The sequence below is a fragment of the Paralichthys olivaceus genome, chromosome 24, assembly GCF_024713975.1.
Source record: "Paralichthys olivaceus isolate ysfri-2021 chromosome 24, ASM2471397v2, whole genome shotgun sequence".
In the NCBI taxonomy this organism is placed as follows: domain Eukaryota; kingdom Metazoa; phylum Chordata; class Actinopteri; order Pleuronectiformes; family Paralichthyidae; genus Paralichthys; species Paralichthys olivaceus.
In genome coordinates this window covers 11817101-11834714 of record NC_091116.1, presented here as the reverse complement: position 1 = coordinate 11834714, position 17614 = coordinate 11817101, and the positions used below count along the sequence as shown (strand labels likewise).

Here is a 17614-nt window from a genome sequence, read left to right as displayed (position 1 = left end):
CGCCGTGTGTAATGAGAATGATTATGCTTCTCTATGTCGATACTGGAGGAGAAGACAAAAAAGAAAAAAGTGCTGGCAGACTTGATGCCTCAGAAGGTGGAGAAGAATTTTGTCAGATGTTGTTTAAGTGCACAATCTTTATCTGGTCGTAAATCTGGAAAGAATACAAATATCTCTGGATGAAAAAGAAGAAGATATCCACATAAATACAAAGCGATTCAAGTGCTTTTGGTAATTGGGTCTAACGTTGACATGCACATTCACAAGCAGAATCTGTTTTAGAGATTAGTAAAAGACAAATTTCTTGACCCAATTTTACATCCATCCCCAGATCATGTGCGAAAACGGCTGTAGCGTCATTGAGCTCCTGTAAACCACATTCACAAAACACATTTACTTTAATATTAAAGTTGGGACAAATTAATGTCCATAAGTAATCTTTATCTTTTTCATGTTTTAAATGAGAATGTTTGAGAATGAATGGCCGGCATTCACAGTATTTGATATTTTATATTAACGTCCAAAGAAAAAATATTCTGGTTCTTTGTGTTGATTTCTATCCGACAATGAATTCAAGGACTTTTACGTAACTTCCGAGGTCTTTTCAAAGTGAGTAAAGAAGAGCAGCGTGTACCTCCACTGATATTCCCACCCAGTCGACCCCGCCCATCCCTCTCTGCCACGTTAAGCGACTTTGCTTTGCTCATTGTCCTTGGTTTACATCACATTGAATTAGAGGATCCACCCTGGACGATACCAAAGTCAATCCTCCTCCGTCTCTTCCATATGTTTTTGAGAAGGAGCAGTGAGTTCAAAGCGCTCAGTTCAAAGCATCTGTCCTCATTTGAATAACGTAGAGTAATCGCTATTACCTTATTTAAATAGTGCAAGTTATCATTTGGCCTTCATTTGCATTGCAGGGGTAATCACTGCGTCTCTGCATTAACCTCATTATAGAAGAGATGAAAGCCCTGATGGAGCCTGACACACTCTTTTATATATGTTATCTTTATTAATGATGGAATTAGAAAGATTCATGTTTCTTTAAATGGAGGACATATCAGAGTTTGATGGAGTGTCAAACTCTGGGGAGGGAATAGTGTGTGTGATTCAGCTTGTTGTGTTTTGTCACATGTATTTTTTCTACTCTCTCTACCTCGTTTTGCCATTTTCCTCTCCTCCTCCTCCTCCTGGTTCCTCCCTCTCTATTCCTCCCTGAGCAGATTTTTTTCTCTTGTTATATTGACTAATAATTGTCTTGCAACAATCTTATTTCAAGATGCATTTTGCAAGAAGAAGGCTGCAGCGACATTGCAATGATTTTTTTAACTAAAGAAACTGCAAAAAAATGGGCCTGTAAAATGAAAAAGACATGTTTTCCCAGTTGGTGTTACTTCTTCATTCATTTATTTTTAATCGCCAAATATATGTAGAAAACAGTGTAATAGTATTTTTACTTTAAGAACCTCTGTCTTTTCTCTTCCTGTAAAACATTTGAGGACTCATCCTGCACTCAAGGGCGTCCAATGATAATACTTTTACAAATTTTCAAAACGTCAATCAATATCCATGGCAATTTTATCTTTAGACACAGAATCAAATAGCAACCTGAATTCCATGTCACAAGGTCTGAAATTGTATTATTCCAGCAAAAAACATTGACAGGGAATCTGAAAAATAGAAAATAAAATCATAGAATATCATAACAGCTAGCTTTAACTCATAGACTGCATATAAATATATACCTATACAGCATGATTTTGACATGATGTTGTGTCATGGTACTGTAACACACTTCTTCAGTCTGTTGGTCTGCACTATTAAAACAGCACTTTGCGATCAAATCAGTATCGGACCAGGTTAAAGTGCTTGACAACGTCACTGTAATTCCTCGATTGACAGTGGAAGGTCAATAATTATGTTACTGAATGGAAGATTCCTCAATGCACCTTTTAAATAACATGTGATGGGGGATACTTCTGCAGCAGAGTCCAGAGACTCACTGTGGACAGAGGCAGTTACACAGCAGCAAACCTTCAAGCCTCCTGTAGATCCTCATGCACACGGGGGAGTGGATTGTAGATTAGCCAGAGAAGGCCGACACTGATGGTTGAAGACACGGCTGAATCCGGCTTAGAGCCTCTGCCATGTGTCGCCCCCCTTGCTCAGGTTTATATGATCTCATGCTGCATTCAGGTACATATAATCTCATGATGTATTCAGTTACATATAATCTCATGCTACATTCAGGTAATCTTATGCTGAGCAGCTAATGGAGAAACAATAAAGCTTGAAAATTCAGTCCTGAGGGAAACCAACATGAGAAGCCCTTAAAAAGGATTTGATTGACAACAACTACAATATTTAGCCAATGTTTTTTTTTTGTTCGTTCCATGTTATGATCATATGTTAATAAGGAAAAGAGACTTCACATAATGTGCCTGTCAGTTATTAGAAATAACTATATTTATTTGGATCAGCACCAAATTGCAAACACTGGATAATACCACTCCCATAAACAAGATTTATTTCATCAAGACCCATAAATTATTCTCAGAGAAATAAATCTTGAAAAATGTCCTTTCTCACAATGTTAAAGAGTTTTGAAGTAATCTGTTCAGTAGTTTTTGTGTAATTCTGCTAAATAACAGAGGAAAACACAATGTCCTGTTTTGGATGCTTACAAACTGATCATTTGAATGTTTCTGAACTAAATGATCAGTTTTTTTATATTTTGTTGCTGTATAGAAATAAAACACAGGCTTTTCACTTTTATCTCTAAATCATAAATATGTATCGTCTGTTCAGACATTTCAACAATTGTTTTTCCAATAAAAACAATGTAATCAGGCTGCTTTTGAGGGATTGTGGTGAAATGTATAATTGACCTAAATCCTAATTTTCTCTTTTTTTGTCCAGTTTTTCCTGACTTGTCATTTTCTCCTTGAAGTGCTGCCCTTATATCATTTCCATATAATATATTCTCAGCTCTAAAGGAGCCTTCCAGCTAATGCGAAACTTCCCTCTGCTCAGTTCTTTGTCTGAGGCGTTCCCCTGCTCACTACACTGGGAGGGTGACAGGCTCGCCAGCCCCTGCTAGACTCCCCTCGGCTAAAATGTTGTAAATTAACACAATTAGCAGATCGCCATTCTGCTAATTAGCCACTGGCGTCTGCCGAGAGATGGCTGGAGAGGAGAATCAGAGAGGAAATAGGAGTCTGGGGATTCCCCCCTCCCTCCTTGTGCTGTTACCAAACAAACACAGGCCCTCGGAGAAGGGAGCATGAGAGTGTGAGAGTGTGAACGAGTGTGTTTGTGCCCTTTTTTGTGCACGTCTGCAGCATAAATGGATGGGAGGAAGGGAAGATTTGCTCCTCTGTGAATGGATTTCATTGTGCAGGCCTGCTTTACTCACACAAAAACACACATAAACCAATTCTGGAGCAGGTATGGCTCACTAGACCCCCAACTGTGGATCTCCACATGCATCCACTGCCATTCAATAAGTCGGAGGAAGCAGCCTAAATGACACCGATATTATCCTTTATTTGTGTGCACTAAGTCAAATCAAACGGGGTTCAATCTGCCATGCGGCTGCTGTGATTACGCCCCGTCCAGCCTTTGATTCACCACGGCTTTGATAGTGAGACAACGATGGAGTCGCTGTGTGACTCTCAGTGTTTGCAGATGGCATTGGCTGGGATTAAAGGAAACAGTGGCTCTCCAGCCTCCTGAGGCAATAAAGGGGAAAGCCAGGTGAGTGTGTCTGAGATGAGATGGAGCAAGGAAGGAGGGAGGGGAGGAGGTGAGGCAAGCACACAGGGAGTAAATAAAAAAGAGGGGTGGCCGCAAAGAAAGAGCAGAAAGGGAATGAAAAGAAGAGATGTATATCGAAATAGATGGAGTCAGAGTAAAAGGGGGTGAAAGGAAATACAGAGGACGTGGCGGGAGGGGAGGTGGAAAATGGACGACGGAAAAAAGCAAAGGGGAGAGAGTGAGAGGGAAGAGAAGGCAGCAGGGGGGCGTGAAGAAGAGATGCAGACGGAAAGGTAAAGAGAACGGTGGAGAGAAGAGGTCAAGGTGGAGCTGTGCAGACAGGAACTAAGCCGGAGACACAATGTGTTGTAATTCATAGCTCGCTACAGCTCCTGTGTGCGTGCCTGTGTTTGTCCGTCTGGGTCAGTAGATGTGAGCGTGTGCGTGTCAGCACGCTTCAGTGCAGGCATAGATAGTTTTTTATTTGTGTGTTTAAAAAAGGGGTTTTTGTGTGTGTGTTTCTGTTGGATGCACCATGAGCAGATGGGGATGGATGTGCAAGGGTGTGTGTGTGTGTGTGTGTGTGTGTGTGTGTGTGTGTGTGTGTGTGTGTGTGCTTTGTGGCATACAGCGAAGCACATTTTTCAAACCCGTCTTCAGCCACCTCAGATGAGCCGGGGATTATAGACTGACCCTCGATGCCTCTGTCTTATTGGTCTGGCCGGGGTGCATCAGGCTGCAGTAACCAGCCGTCCCACTGTCCCTCTGTACTGCACCACACCTGCCGACACACATTCTCTATATCTGCAGAAATGAACTATTCCAGTCTCATGATAAATATAAGGAAGCATAATGTTGAATAAATAAAAACAAGCCTCCAGATAATATCACATTTTTAATTGACCGCCCTGCATCCCAGCCAATTTGAAGGTGTTGTCATTTTAATTATTGTTCCAATGATTTTAGCGTGTTGGTGTGTTCACATGTCTGTGTCTCTCGTTCTCTTCGTCAGGGTTAAAGATGCAGTGGACCCCCGAGCACAGCCAGTGGGCCGAACAGCATTTCGACATATCCTCCACCACGCGCTCGCCAGCCCACAAGGCTGAAGCCTACAGGGCGTTGCCTGGCCACCTGCAGCGCTCCACCACCTACCAGTACGCGTGGGCCAATGATGACATTTCAGCCCTCACTGCCTCCAACCTGCTCAAGAAGTATGCTGAGAAGTATTCTGGCATTCTGGAGATGCCGGGCACATATTCTGAGGCCCCAGGAGTGATGAACGGGCGGAAAGGGGAATCAGAGCCCTGGCAGGATGGCGTCTACCCCATGAGCTGCATTCCAGAGGGGGTTTCGGTGAGAAAAGGAGGGGTGGCAGCGGCCTCAGAGGTGGTGTCTGGTATGTGCAGCTCCCCTGGCCTGGCCTCCAGCACTCTGAGCGAGCCCAGCTACTCCAGCAGCAGCTGTGGGAGCCACAGTGCCACTGCCCTTCACTCCTCCTCCATGCCCTCTCAGGAATACGGCCCGGCGTACAGCGGATCCTACTTGCACAGTAGTTACAGCTCCCAGTCTGCCCCTACCCCTGCCCTCCCCTCCCCACTGCACAGTTCTGGGCTCCTGCAGCCACCCCCTCCACCGCCCTCCCACCCCACATTAGTCCCAGCTTACAACGGAGGCTCCCCCAACTTGTCTAGTTATAATTACCCCCCAGCAGGCTACCCAGCTCAGAGCTCAGTCGGGCCGGGATACAGCCCTGGGGGAGCACCCCCCCCCTCCTCATACCTTCCCTCAGGCATCGCTGCACCCACACCACTTCCCCCCTCTTCTACTTTACCTGGATACCCATACCAGAGCCACAACCTGACCCCAATTGCCCCAACCCCTCTCAGCAGTAGCTCCTCTAACTCACTGAAGAGGAAAGCCTTCTACATGACAGGCCAAGGAGAGATAGACTCCTCTTATGCTAACTTCGGTTATGGTCAGTCTCGGAGCTCTGCTGAGAGCCCCATGTACAGGATAGCAGACAGCAGCAGTGCAAATGGAGGCTCTAACAGCAGCAGTGGTGGTGGTTTTGACAGGAGTGCTGAAAAGTCCTCTTTACCTTTTAATCCTCAGAAACAGTCCACGATGTCATCAGAACATAGGAAGTACAGCAGTCAGGGAACAGGTGGGCCACTGACTCCACCGGCCTATGGTTCCTCCACCCTGGGTGGTTCCCGTTCAGCTGACTCCCTTGCCAGCTTCACTTCGCCCTCCCTCAGTGAGCAAAGTGCTGATGACCACCGTCTCCACCTCTCCCACTCAGCACCAGGGCCTACCTCCTCCTCATCCTCGTCCTCCCGGCATGCTGAAGAGCAGCTAAAAACCAGTGACCCTCACCTCCTCGACATGGTGACCTCTGAGATCGTCCAGCAGGGCCCCCCCGTGGATTGGAGTGACATTGCAGGCCTAGAACTGGCCAAGGCATCTCTAAAGGAGGAGGTTCTGTGGCCCATACTTCGCCCGGACATGTTCAGCAGTTTAGGACCAACCCCACGTTGTGTGTTGCTGTTTGGCCCCAGGGGCAGCGGCAGGACGTTGCTGGGTCGCTGCCTGGCCAGCCAGCTGGGGGCACCATTCCTGCAGCTCAGTGGTTCCACGTTGGCCACCAAGTGGTTGGCTGATGGAGAAAAAATTATCCGAGCATCCTTTATGGTGGCACGCTGCCGGCAGCCCTCAGTACTGTTCATTAGTGAGGTTGACATGCTGCTGTCAGCACACCTCAGTGAAGAGAGTCCCATCAACCGACTGAAAGGGGAGCTGCTCGGCCAGCTGGACTCGCTTCTTATGGGTTCCGGTGAGGACGGAGGCAACCAAGTGCTGGTGGTTTGCTCCACAAGTAGACCCCAGGACATGGATGAGGGGCTGCGCAGGTACTTTGCTCGAAGGGTTCTGGTGCCCCTGCCGGATAGCGCAGCCAGACACCAGATTGTGACCCAGCTCCTGGCCCAATCTCAGCACAAATACTGCTTGAGCGAGGAGGAGCTGGCGCTGCTGGTCCAGCGTACAGAGGGCTTCTCCGGACTGGATCTGGCCAGACTCTGCCAAGAGGCCCTTGTAGGTCTGTTACATGTCTCTGCACAGGGCATGGACATGACAGGGATGATGCCCAGGGGACAGATCAGGCCCCTCACCTACCAGGACTTTGAGAGTGTCTTTTGTAAATTCCAGGCCAGTATATCGCAGAAAGAGATTGACACGTACACTGAGTGGAACAAAATGTTTGGCTGCAGCCAGTGAAAAGATAGATTCTGCCCTTGAGAAAATGAGGCATCCACAATTCCTTTCCGCAGGGCAGATGTATTGTGCTGGAGGAAGAGGCATGTAGGCCAACACAAGCCCACCGAGTTCTCCCAAACAGGGTTGAGACGCTCCAAGAGACCTGATGTGATGAGACAACTGGCAGTTTTGTGGTTAATGAACAAGTTTTAATTTGAATGCTTGACACCCCAGAAGGCCAGGCATTGTTTACACAATGCAAGCGAGTTGTCTCCAGAAGAAAGATGCCCCAGTGTCTGTATATATATAGTTATGTTCTTGTTCTTGGAGTTTTGTTTGGCGATCCAAGTGCCTGGAGTGGTGCTTTCTGATTTCCTTTCTTTATTGGCCTCACAATCTACATTCATGGCATGAGCTGATGATTATTAAGAGCTTTAACACTTCAGCAGTGAGTCTGAACAACAGAGATTGACAGTTGCCATTGCTGGTGGTCAATCATTCTTTATTGTCTTGCTAAGAGCAGTAATCCATCAGAACGGCAGTCGTCTGGGCTCACACTCATCTCTTCTGATCCTTTGTCTGCAAAACAAACAAACGTTACAAACAAAACTCAGGAAAGCGTTTGTGAATTGTACAGTACCTCGAGTTATCTTGACGAAAAGCACTAAGATCCGAGAGGGGAATCCACCGCGGTTTAGCAGTTTATGTCTTGCGAAGCAGTGTTATGTGTACCTCAGCTGGCTAGGATAAATAGCAAAGAGATGACAATGAATGTACTAGATATGTTCTGGATTGACATAATCGACACTGAGAGTAAAATCATAATTTCTTTCCGATTTTTCCCTCCCAGCAGCTGCTTTCGTTTCCTGTTTCTTCTCGACCAGTCCTGAAATTTTAAAACAGTGTTACCCCACCTTCTTGTTCGGGGGTTTTAAGAGACGAGCAGGTTTTTGAGGGTGGTGGGAGTTGTATATTTATCAAAACACCCATAATCATCATTGTTTGTAATATGTGAGCTAGATGTTATGGTGGGGCTGCATAGGGGGTTCAGTCAGTCAGCTAACTTCTGCACAAAATACCTCAAATAGCTCATTTGACACGTGGTTTATCAGAGGACGATGGAGAAACCTGATAAAAAAACACCTCCAGATGAACTAAAGGAATAGTTTGAGGAATATGCTCTTTTGCTTTCTTGCCTATAAAATTAAATGATAAGGTTGTTACTACTTTATCCTCTGTATTTCTTCTATAAAAAAGAAAACTCAAATCCACCTTTGAAAGTTTATTTTGTTTTTGTTCTGTACCAATACTTAAAGATAAAACAAAATACGACAATCTGTACTGGATAAGGGGATTAAATGCCACTAAGCTACAGGCTGCTGTTTGTTGCATTACATTTAAAGGACATATAAGAGTTGTATAAACTTTTTCATCTTTTTCTCAACAAGAAAGTAAAAAGTATTTCCTAAAATGTCCAGCTGTTCTTAAGAATCAAACTAAATTCAAACTCTATTCTGATTTTCATGTTTATGATGATATGATTGATAATAAAGATTTTGGATCCAGAAGTTATATCCTCTAAAAAGTACTTCTTTGTTTTGGTATATTATGACCTTTGTCTTACTAAATTACAGCTTTGTTCTTGTAATATCATGACATTGTTCTCGAAATCTCAGCCCTCAATATGGCCCTAATACGCCATCATTCATTTTGTATTGTTTTCAGTCAGAAATGCTTTATTGGACAAAATTATCCTCAAGCAACTCTGCAACTCTGCAACTCAAACCTGCATCAAGTGAGCTTTTGAAAGGTATCTAGTCATGAAAGTATGTGTTATGCAGAGGTGCTCGTTACTCACACTGATTATCTGTACTTGAATTGGATTGGTTATAGAATGGGATACCACTCCTGTTATTTCAATCACACATCTAGTGCATATCCCTCATGTCTATAATTTTCTAAGTGTGGAAAATAGAAAATCAATAGTAAATTACTGTTTTTGCCAGAGGTCAAGAGGTCATTTGATCATAGCAATTTTCACTGACTGATATTTCCGCAGTGCATTTAGTATTATTATTGTCACAGCCATGTTATTGTCCTCCCAGGAGGTATAGACACAGTTAGCACAACAGTTTGAAAACATTAATCAAAGAATGTTTTATCCAGAATGAAGGCACCAGACTAACTAATCCAACTCATGTAAGTTTGCTGTCAGTTTTCTCACTATATTTACACAGATGACATAAGAGCACATAATCTAAGTGCATTTTCAGTTCACTAAAAGGCTTTGTAACATGAGTGGGTCATTTTTGGCACTAGCCTTTAAGTCCTTCATCCCTGAAGGTTATCTATTGCCCATTGTATTGCATCGGAATGTATTTTTGTCTCCTCCTTGTCTAAGAAACTGTCCTTGAGCTCTTGTGGCATGGGAGTAATTATAATAGTTTATCGTATGTGCACTAAATGAGTTTTCGTGTAATATTGAAATGTCTCGACGTCTCACTGGCAGCACTTGCTTTTTGTTTTTTTCCTGAAAGAGATTCTGTTTATCCGAACCAATGATCAGCTTTGTGCATCTATTTTATTTTAAATATCGCTGTCTAACTAGCCACATAGAGTGAACATGTGCACAGGCCCACTCTGCCTTTGCTATCTCTGGTATGAGCATCGTCAGTGCTGCACCTGATGTGTGGGGGGGAAGAAAATAATAAGTTCTGCTGAGCGTCAGCAGAATTGACGGAAAGGAAAGACAGCCAGGCAGCGTGGCGGCAGCACAAGGGGAAAGCAGAGTGGTCCGTCAGAAAACCACCCTCAAAACAATCTGTTCCAGAATTCCTTCTGTCAGCAAATCCTCTGGAGAGACAGTCCCTTCAGACAGAAAAAACGACTAATGCACTTCAGAGCACACAACAGCAGCACAGGCGTTCTCTTCCAGCCCGCAGCAGACGAGCAGACCACTCCAAACACACCGGCCAACGCTACGCTTGTTTGCTCCGTGTTTTGTGGTCAGTTTAAATCCAGCTCTTATTCTTTTTTTTGTTACTTTTTGGAAAAACCCTTTCCTCATACGGACGCTAGAGTTCTTTGAAGCATTTCTACCTCATGGCTACAAAACACGCGTGGTATTTGATTTACATCTTTCCAAATGTCGGACATTTGTGAAAAATGCATCGAGAAAATAAACAAAAGAAAAAAAAGCGAAGTGGAGAGAGTAACACCATGAAGTTTTTGCGCAGTCTACCTCAGATGACTGTACTTAAAACAAATAGGTGATGGTGCAACCGCAGGCTGCAGCATAGCCAAGTATGCGCCTGTATGTGTGTGTGACAACACTGAAACACATGGCGACAACACTGAAACACACTCACAAGTGATTTGTGAGGAACACTCGGGGTCGACTTCATGGTGACCCCAGAAATGTATAATCCAGTACATTTGCTTTAATCTTTTGTGAACTACTGTTGTTGTGCGCGTGTGAATGTGTATATACGTGGGCACACTCTTTTCTTTATTTTGTATTATTTAGTGTGTTGAATTTTATAAATTGTTAGTATATATAACACACTTGCACAACTTTAAACCAGAGTGTAACGTGTTTCTGTTGTACATACCTATACATACAATACAAATGCACCACTTGTTTATATGTGTGAATATGTTGCCATACTTGCAGTCGACTTAAATGTATTTTCATGTAATCTGAGGTACAAGCAGCAACAAACGATTCATTAAAGACATTTTCTTGGGAGATTATATCTTGTACATCTTGTTTTTTTTCAATGTCAACGGTCACATTTAGGTTCTTGGGGGGACAGACAGCGTAAAAGATGAATAACTGAATTTATTTATCAGTAAGAATAAATGTATTGTCCTGCCAAAAAATAGCCCATCTGAAAAATCGCCGTAATGAGCCTTGAGTTAGTCACCCTTGTGTGCAATTATAAAATCATCCGTGTTGCGCAGGAAGCCGGCGCTGTCGCTCCGCTCATTAAAATGTAACAATTCATTTCTCTTGCTGTGGTACGAGTGGCAAGACAAAAACATTAAAGCATTAATTATCCCTCTCCATCAAAAAGAATTTGGATTATGTGAGTACTCTTAATGAAATTGATGTGCATTTGCCCGCTGCATTTCCAAGGTATATGATTATATACAGTGTGTGGCGGCGAGGTGTGGGAAGCCGGCTGTATAGCCTCTATAATTATCTGTGAAAACTCAAAAACGATTCGCAGCAGGTTAGAGTGCATCGCAGGGGCTGCTGCCGTCTTTATTTTCCCACTCTGAGACATGCTATAGTTATGATCACTGATAATTTATGACACAAGTTTTTTTTTTTGTTAAATGTAGTTTCTTCTTCCAGATATGTACATTTCACTGCAGTTTTCTTGATCCATGCTTTATAAGCATCACTGGATTCCTCTCAAAAGCTGGAGACGGTTTTCTTTCATCAATAAACCAACTGGCGAGTTTTTAATCCAGACTTTCAGGTTTAGTCTGTAGCTTTATTATATAATTGCAATGTTTACATGCTTTCGTGTGATAAGGTGTGTACAATGTCCTCTTCACTTTAAAGGGCCCTCGCTCCATAAGCTTCTCCTCACACCTCTGCTCACAATTAAAATATGCTAAGCGATCACTTTTTTTCCTTAAGTAGTCTTAAATGTGCAATCTATTCAAATATGAGAGGAAATTGCCCAGAGCTCCGCAGAAAAAGGTGGTTGAACAGGGGGGAAAAGCTGGAATAAATTATGCAAATAACACAAAGGACTTTACCACTTGAAAGCCTAATTTTCCTATAATCAGCACACTGTCGCCTAATATTTTTTTCCCACCTCTTATTAAAAGTGACTGTTCTTTCGCCGATCATCAGATGGCTCTGTCTGTCACTGGACTGTGAAATGACTGCAGCCTGCCAGACTAAATGCTAAAGCATTTTGCCGGAGCTTTTAGATGATGGTTACATTCCCACACAAGTAATTATGCGCCGCAGAGTCCAGAAATAAGGTTTAATTATACAGTAATCGTCTGTGATGGACACTAGGAAGTGGTGAGTACCGCCAGACTGCAATCCATCAATGACAAACCTCTGGCCAGTTTTAATTCCTCCTCATTTGCATCCTAACCTCCACACCAAGTTGCGCAAATGCTGTTAAATGTTAATAGGACCTGTCTCGCCACTCAAAATGAACGCTAAAGCCATTTTTTAGTGGCTCCCCCTCCCTCCCTCGCTCTCCTCTCTCCCTTTTGTTTCATCTCTTTATCTACTAACCCGCTCCTTTCTTTTTCATTCCTCTCCAAAGCTGAGCCATCTTCATGCCATCCTCTGCTTTCCCGTCATCCTCTCCTCCAATCTCTCACCCGGTGCGGCCCCCTCCTCCCTCCCTTCCCATCCTCACAGGCCTCACTGTGGAGGAGGCACAGAGCGGTCACTGATGCACTAATTGGGAGCAACACTTACAGTTTTATCTCCCCACACCACTAATAGCGGCCTGCACTGAAGCAACTCACCTCAGGATGAGGAATGGATGGATGGAGTTGGAGGTATAGGAGGTGGTGGAGGGGGGGTGGTTGAGGGCCTTGAATGAGAAATTCCTCTGTGCAGACCGCAGCGGAGACTCAGTTTGAGATTGGGCCCTCAAGCCATCATGGTAAATCCATATCCCGCAGGACCTCGGACTCAATTCCCTGCTTCATTAATTGAAAACGATGGCCTTTTTTTGGTGTGAGTGAATAAAACAAGGAGCCATTTACGGGGGAAAAAAGCATTTTGTCTGATTTTGCTCCTGAAGTAGCTGCAATCTCATTATGCCTCTGTGCTGCATTTAAAATGTGCTATCATCTTTGTCTTGATTGTCTCCCAGTGTCGGCAGAGATAAATACACGCACTGCTTTGCTGTGCTGATGCCAGGACTGTTTTTCATTGAATCATTTGAAGTCTTATCAGCCTTTATGGAAATAAAGCCTTTGCTTGATAAAGTGTTCCACAGACTTAGGGAGAGTAGCACATAAACACCTTTTTTTCTCCCGACAACGCCATCATTAGCGCATCTTGTTCAATGCTTTACACATAATTGGAATCAACATCCATTGTTCGTGTTCTTGACCTTCCACTTGTTTTCCAGCAGACGCTCAGAAACATTGTATTACTGCTGAGAGGGAATCTTAACTAGGAGAACACATGCTAAGTGCCTTTGCTTTGTTTTATCAGGGGCACATTGCTTCACTTTGAATATAACTTAAAAACTCATACCATGATTTAAAGATAGAAATCTCAATGTGATGCCGTGTATTCCAACATACAATTGAAATTAATCACATTTTCTATTTTCACGATATTGTCTCCTAATGTGCAACCAAACATGTCAACAAGACCTGAAATTGGTTCCAGTGGTAAAAAAAAATGTTTCATAGGTAATTCAGCGAAATGTTCTTAAGTGAAAATATAGGAAATAGACTCAATAACTGATAATCTTAACTCCTGCACAACAACCACAGATGTAAACTATAGACCTCCAATTGGTTGAGTGGTTTTCCGATTATAAAAAAATCATTAATAGACAGAAATCCACAGAAACATAGTGGAGCTTATTTCCCTGAGGAGTGTGTGGAGACCAAAAACTAGCAAAAAAGTAAAGTAGACATAATTCCAGACAAATGGAAAATGAATTATGAAAACATATAGGCTGATTTAACAATAAAAATCCCAATGTGACACCATGCATTCTAACAGGATTAAAATGCATTTAATATTGTGTATTTTCTATCACATGTTGTTGACATCAACAATATATACTAATAAATATAGTGTGGTAGAATAGTCAATAACTGATAATCTTAATTCCTAATGTTGATGTCATATTGAATGTCAATATATCAATGTTTGTGTCTCCATTTGAGAATGGTCATTAGTCATTAAGTCAATTAAACAACAATCATAAAATCTTCTCAATTTATATATAATTTACAGAAAGTCAACTTTTTTCATCGGGATCCACTCGCTCTGAACCGGCTGAAGACGAAGAGGTCGCAAAAATCTGAATGGTCTTCACCTTCTGCTGATGCATGCAAATGCTGCTCTTGATTATGCTAATGTATTATGTTAATGGTGTCCATCTTTAATAATGCATGGTGTTGGCATATTGATAATGCATTGCATTTATTCTCATGCAAATTCTATGTTGGGAGACTATTAATTGACACTTATCAGACTCTCAATCACAACAGGAATAAACCTTGATTTCATTAGAAAAATAATTCAAAAATTTTGTGATTTCTAATTAAACTGCAATTATCAGCAAGTAGATTTTAAAAAAAGGTTCCTGCCTCTCTTGTATAGGTATTCATCAGTATTTGAAATCAGATAGTTCTTTAAGTTTAACAGCTGGCTCTTATCAGTCCAGAGCTTCTCTTACGAGGCTCCTGAGCCATCATCGAGATTCAAAGGTGCCAAAAAAACGGCTACATTTGATCGCACAGCCCCGTCGCTAACAGGGGAGTCATCCTCACTCCGATGCCCACCTCCCCTGGTGCAAAAAACTTAAAACAAGCCTTTTCGGGCGTCACAGGAGGATACCTTCAGAAACACTTTGTGTGTGTGTGTTGTCAGATCGGTGCTGCTTGTAGAGTGTTCACAGGCACTCGGGGACGGGCTGTCGCGTTAGCACTGAGTGGCAGACCGACCGACTGACAGCCAGTGAGGTTGTCTCTGGAGGATTCCTGCTGAGAGGTGTCGCTGAGTGAACTATCAGGGACTGTGATGTGCATTAGGCTGTGCAGGAGACCTCCACAAAGACACATTTGTTGTTTTTAGTGGGTGACATTATGAGAGATTCATTAGCTGTCGACTTTTCATTACTCAAATCAAAGGCTTTCATGTTCCCAGACAGTGATGGACAGGCGGGAAGAAGCAGATTTCTGCCTCTCTGATTGATTTCTATCACAGCACATTCTGCACCGACACCATCATGTCACCATTGTGTGATATTCTCCTTTACTGCAGGAAAATCCCTCGCTGCCGCACTCGTTCTATTTTCTCCTCTGTGCATCGTGTTGGAGGTGTAGTTCCCTATGTGATTTTCCCTCGGCCATAATGCCACATAGTGTATAACTGCCGGTGGAGACATCCAATTAGTAGCCAGTCAGGCTGTATTAGCTTAGTTAAGAACACACACCTACACAGGCATGCACACACACACACACACTATCACGCAGATGTGTCGCAGATGTACAAACACACACACACCCACACACAGGGAGGGAGTGGATGCACACAACCACTTGCTGTTTCCACATGAGTACGCTCTGTGGAGGTGGGGGAAGGGAGGCCTGAGATGTGTGCGGGGAGAGAGGGGATTGTGGCGGCAGCGGCGTCAGCGGCAGCAGCGGCAGCAACAGTGGTGGTGCGGTGGTGGCAATCTCACCCAATCATGTGTGCTGGGAATGACTTCATTAGGAGGCCCTGTTGAAGTCCAGTGCCCGGGAATTGCGTTTGTGGCAGGGATTGGAGGGAGGAATGGAGCAGAGGGAGAGGCAAGAATGAGTCCTGAATCCCTCTTTTATCTGCTGTGTGATGGAGAGATCCAAATCAACAGCTGTCAGTCAGGTGGGCCCCAGGGCCAAGGCCTCCGGCAGAGGGGGGAGGGTGGGAACGGGAGTGGAATGGAAAGGGGAGATCTGCTGGAGGACTGAGGGAGGGCCAGGGGTTGGAGACGACAGGGCCTGACTGATGAGTTGAGTGTCAGTTCGTCCACAGTTTGGTGATGCTAATTTGCATTTTTAGACGTCGGCACTATTTGCAAAAGCGTAATTTTGCATTTCTAAAACACCCGAGAATCATCCTGAGAAGCTGCACTGACACGGTTTTGTTTGAACAGTAGTAAAATCCGAAATGCAGGAAATAAGGACACATTTTGTAGTGTATGCTTGATGCAAAAGAGTATTTCAAGGTTTAAAAATAATTAGTATTTTAATAGATGCACACATGTGCCTTTAAAATCAACACTGTACATTCTTCATACTTAGCTGCATGACTAGAGGCCTGATCACCTGTATCATTGAAAACAACAATGTAGGTGTAACTACTTTACATTTTGAATGCACAAATTAAAAGTTTTCTACATTAGAAATATTGGGCTGGACAATTAAACAATATCCCTCAATACTGCAAAATAATTTTCATCAAAACCAACATAACAATTTCAGTATATATGTATATATTGATATATTTCTTGCACAGTAAAGGCAGTAATATATGTTACTGATCTACCAATATAAACTTATAAGAAATTATAATTTGATATTTATCATTATATTGATGGTTATGTTTTGGCCACATTGCCCAGAAAATGTTCTTAACCCTCCATTACTCTTGTATGTATTTGCTTCTCCCGTCACCATCTGGCATCGTGTGTTTTTTACTGCACATAATGTAATGACATCATCATGAGTGTAGGGTCATCCGTTTTCAGAGGCTGTAGTGGAACAGAAGTATGAAGTGGTATAAAATGGATACACTGAAGTACAAGTACATCCCAGATAGCTCTATTTAAGTACAGTATTTTAATAAATGTACTTTGTCACTTTTCACTTTTACTGCTACTGGAGCCAATTTAGGAATTTCATTCTGCAACACAAAACTCAACACATGCATCAATGCAATGTTTGTTTATAAGTCCCACTGTGTTTCACAGGCTGCAGCCTATTCTTCATTACTGTATAAAAGCAGGCCATTATGTAAATTGTACATTTTCTCATAGTCAGATCCCTGTGATAACAACGAAACCCAGACATCCGCTGCTGCCGGCGACTTGTGCTCAGAGATGAGGGGGAGTAGATGCAGAGAGAGCGAGGTGAGTGTGTCTGAGCCGTGCGAAGGTCACTCCAGATTGAGAAGTTTGTCAAAATGTGATGACATCAGCAGTCTGCAAGCTGTTATTGGCCCTGGCTGAGCGTCGGCCACGTCCGAACTGTGTGAAATTACAAAAAGAGGAAAAACACACACTCAAACTGACCGCCACCGCTCTGCCAGAAATGATTGCCTTCGAGGTTTCTTTTTTTTCTTTCCTCAGCATCTCCGCTTGTTCACCCATGCCTTTCCTCCTCCTCCTCCCCTCCTCAGCACCAACAACAACACAACTCATATCCCCATCCCCCGCTGCCTCGCTCTCACACGCTCATGTAAGGCTGTAGATATGTGTTTCTCCTCCAGCCTGATCTGGATTTAATAACATTAAACATGGTTTTTATGCTCAATAAGAGGCCTGTATTATGTTTGACCCAAGACAGTCAACACTTTATCTCCACACAAATGGAATCGTCTGTCCCCGAGTCTATTGAGTCATCAATATCTGCTGTAGTTATTTGTCTTTTTTCCCCTCTCCTGGATCGTTTACAGTGAGTAATCATCTGTCTGGTCGCGCTCGTCTCAGGGGTTTGATCGGATGGCGCTTTTGAACACCGGCGGAAACCTGCCTGACAATCCAACAAGCCACTCACCGAAGATTGAGAGGGCCCCATTATGTTGGCTGCCTGTGGCCATATCAGAAGGCTTTTCTTCTCCCTCCTCTCGCCTCTACATAACACGCAGCGGTAAATAAATCACTGC

At 43.3% G+C, this 17614-nt stretch overlaps 1 protein-coding gene across 1 annotated transcript in view; it reads left to right on the top strand.

Moving 5' to 3' along the window:
* The window catches only part of LOC109641603 (fidgetin-like), a 31601-nt gene extending 20846 nt beyond the window's left edge, over positions 1-10755 (top strand). Inside the window, exon 3 of the mRNA XM_069520683.1 lies at positions 4769-10755. Coding sequence (XP_069376784.1) covers positions 4769-7032 — 2264 coding nt within the window. The 3' untranslated portion in view covers positions 7033-10755. The remainder of the gene's footprint in view (positions 1-4768) is intronic.
* The last annotated feature ends 6859 nt before the right edge of the window (positions 10756-17614 follow it).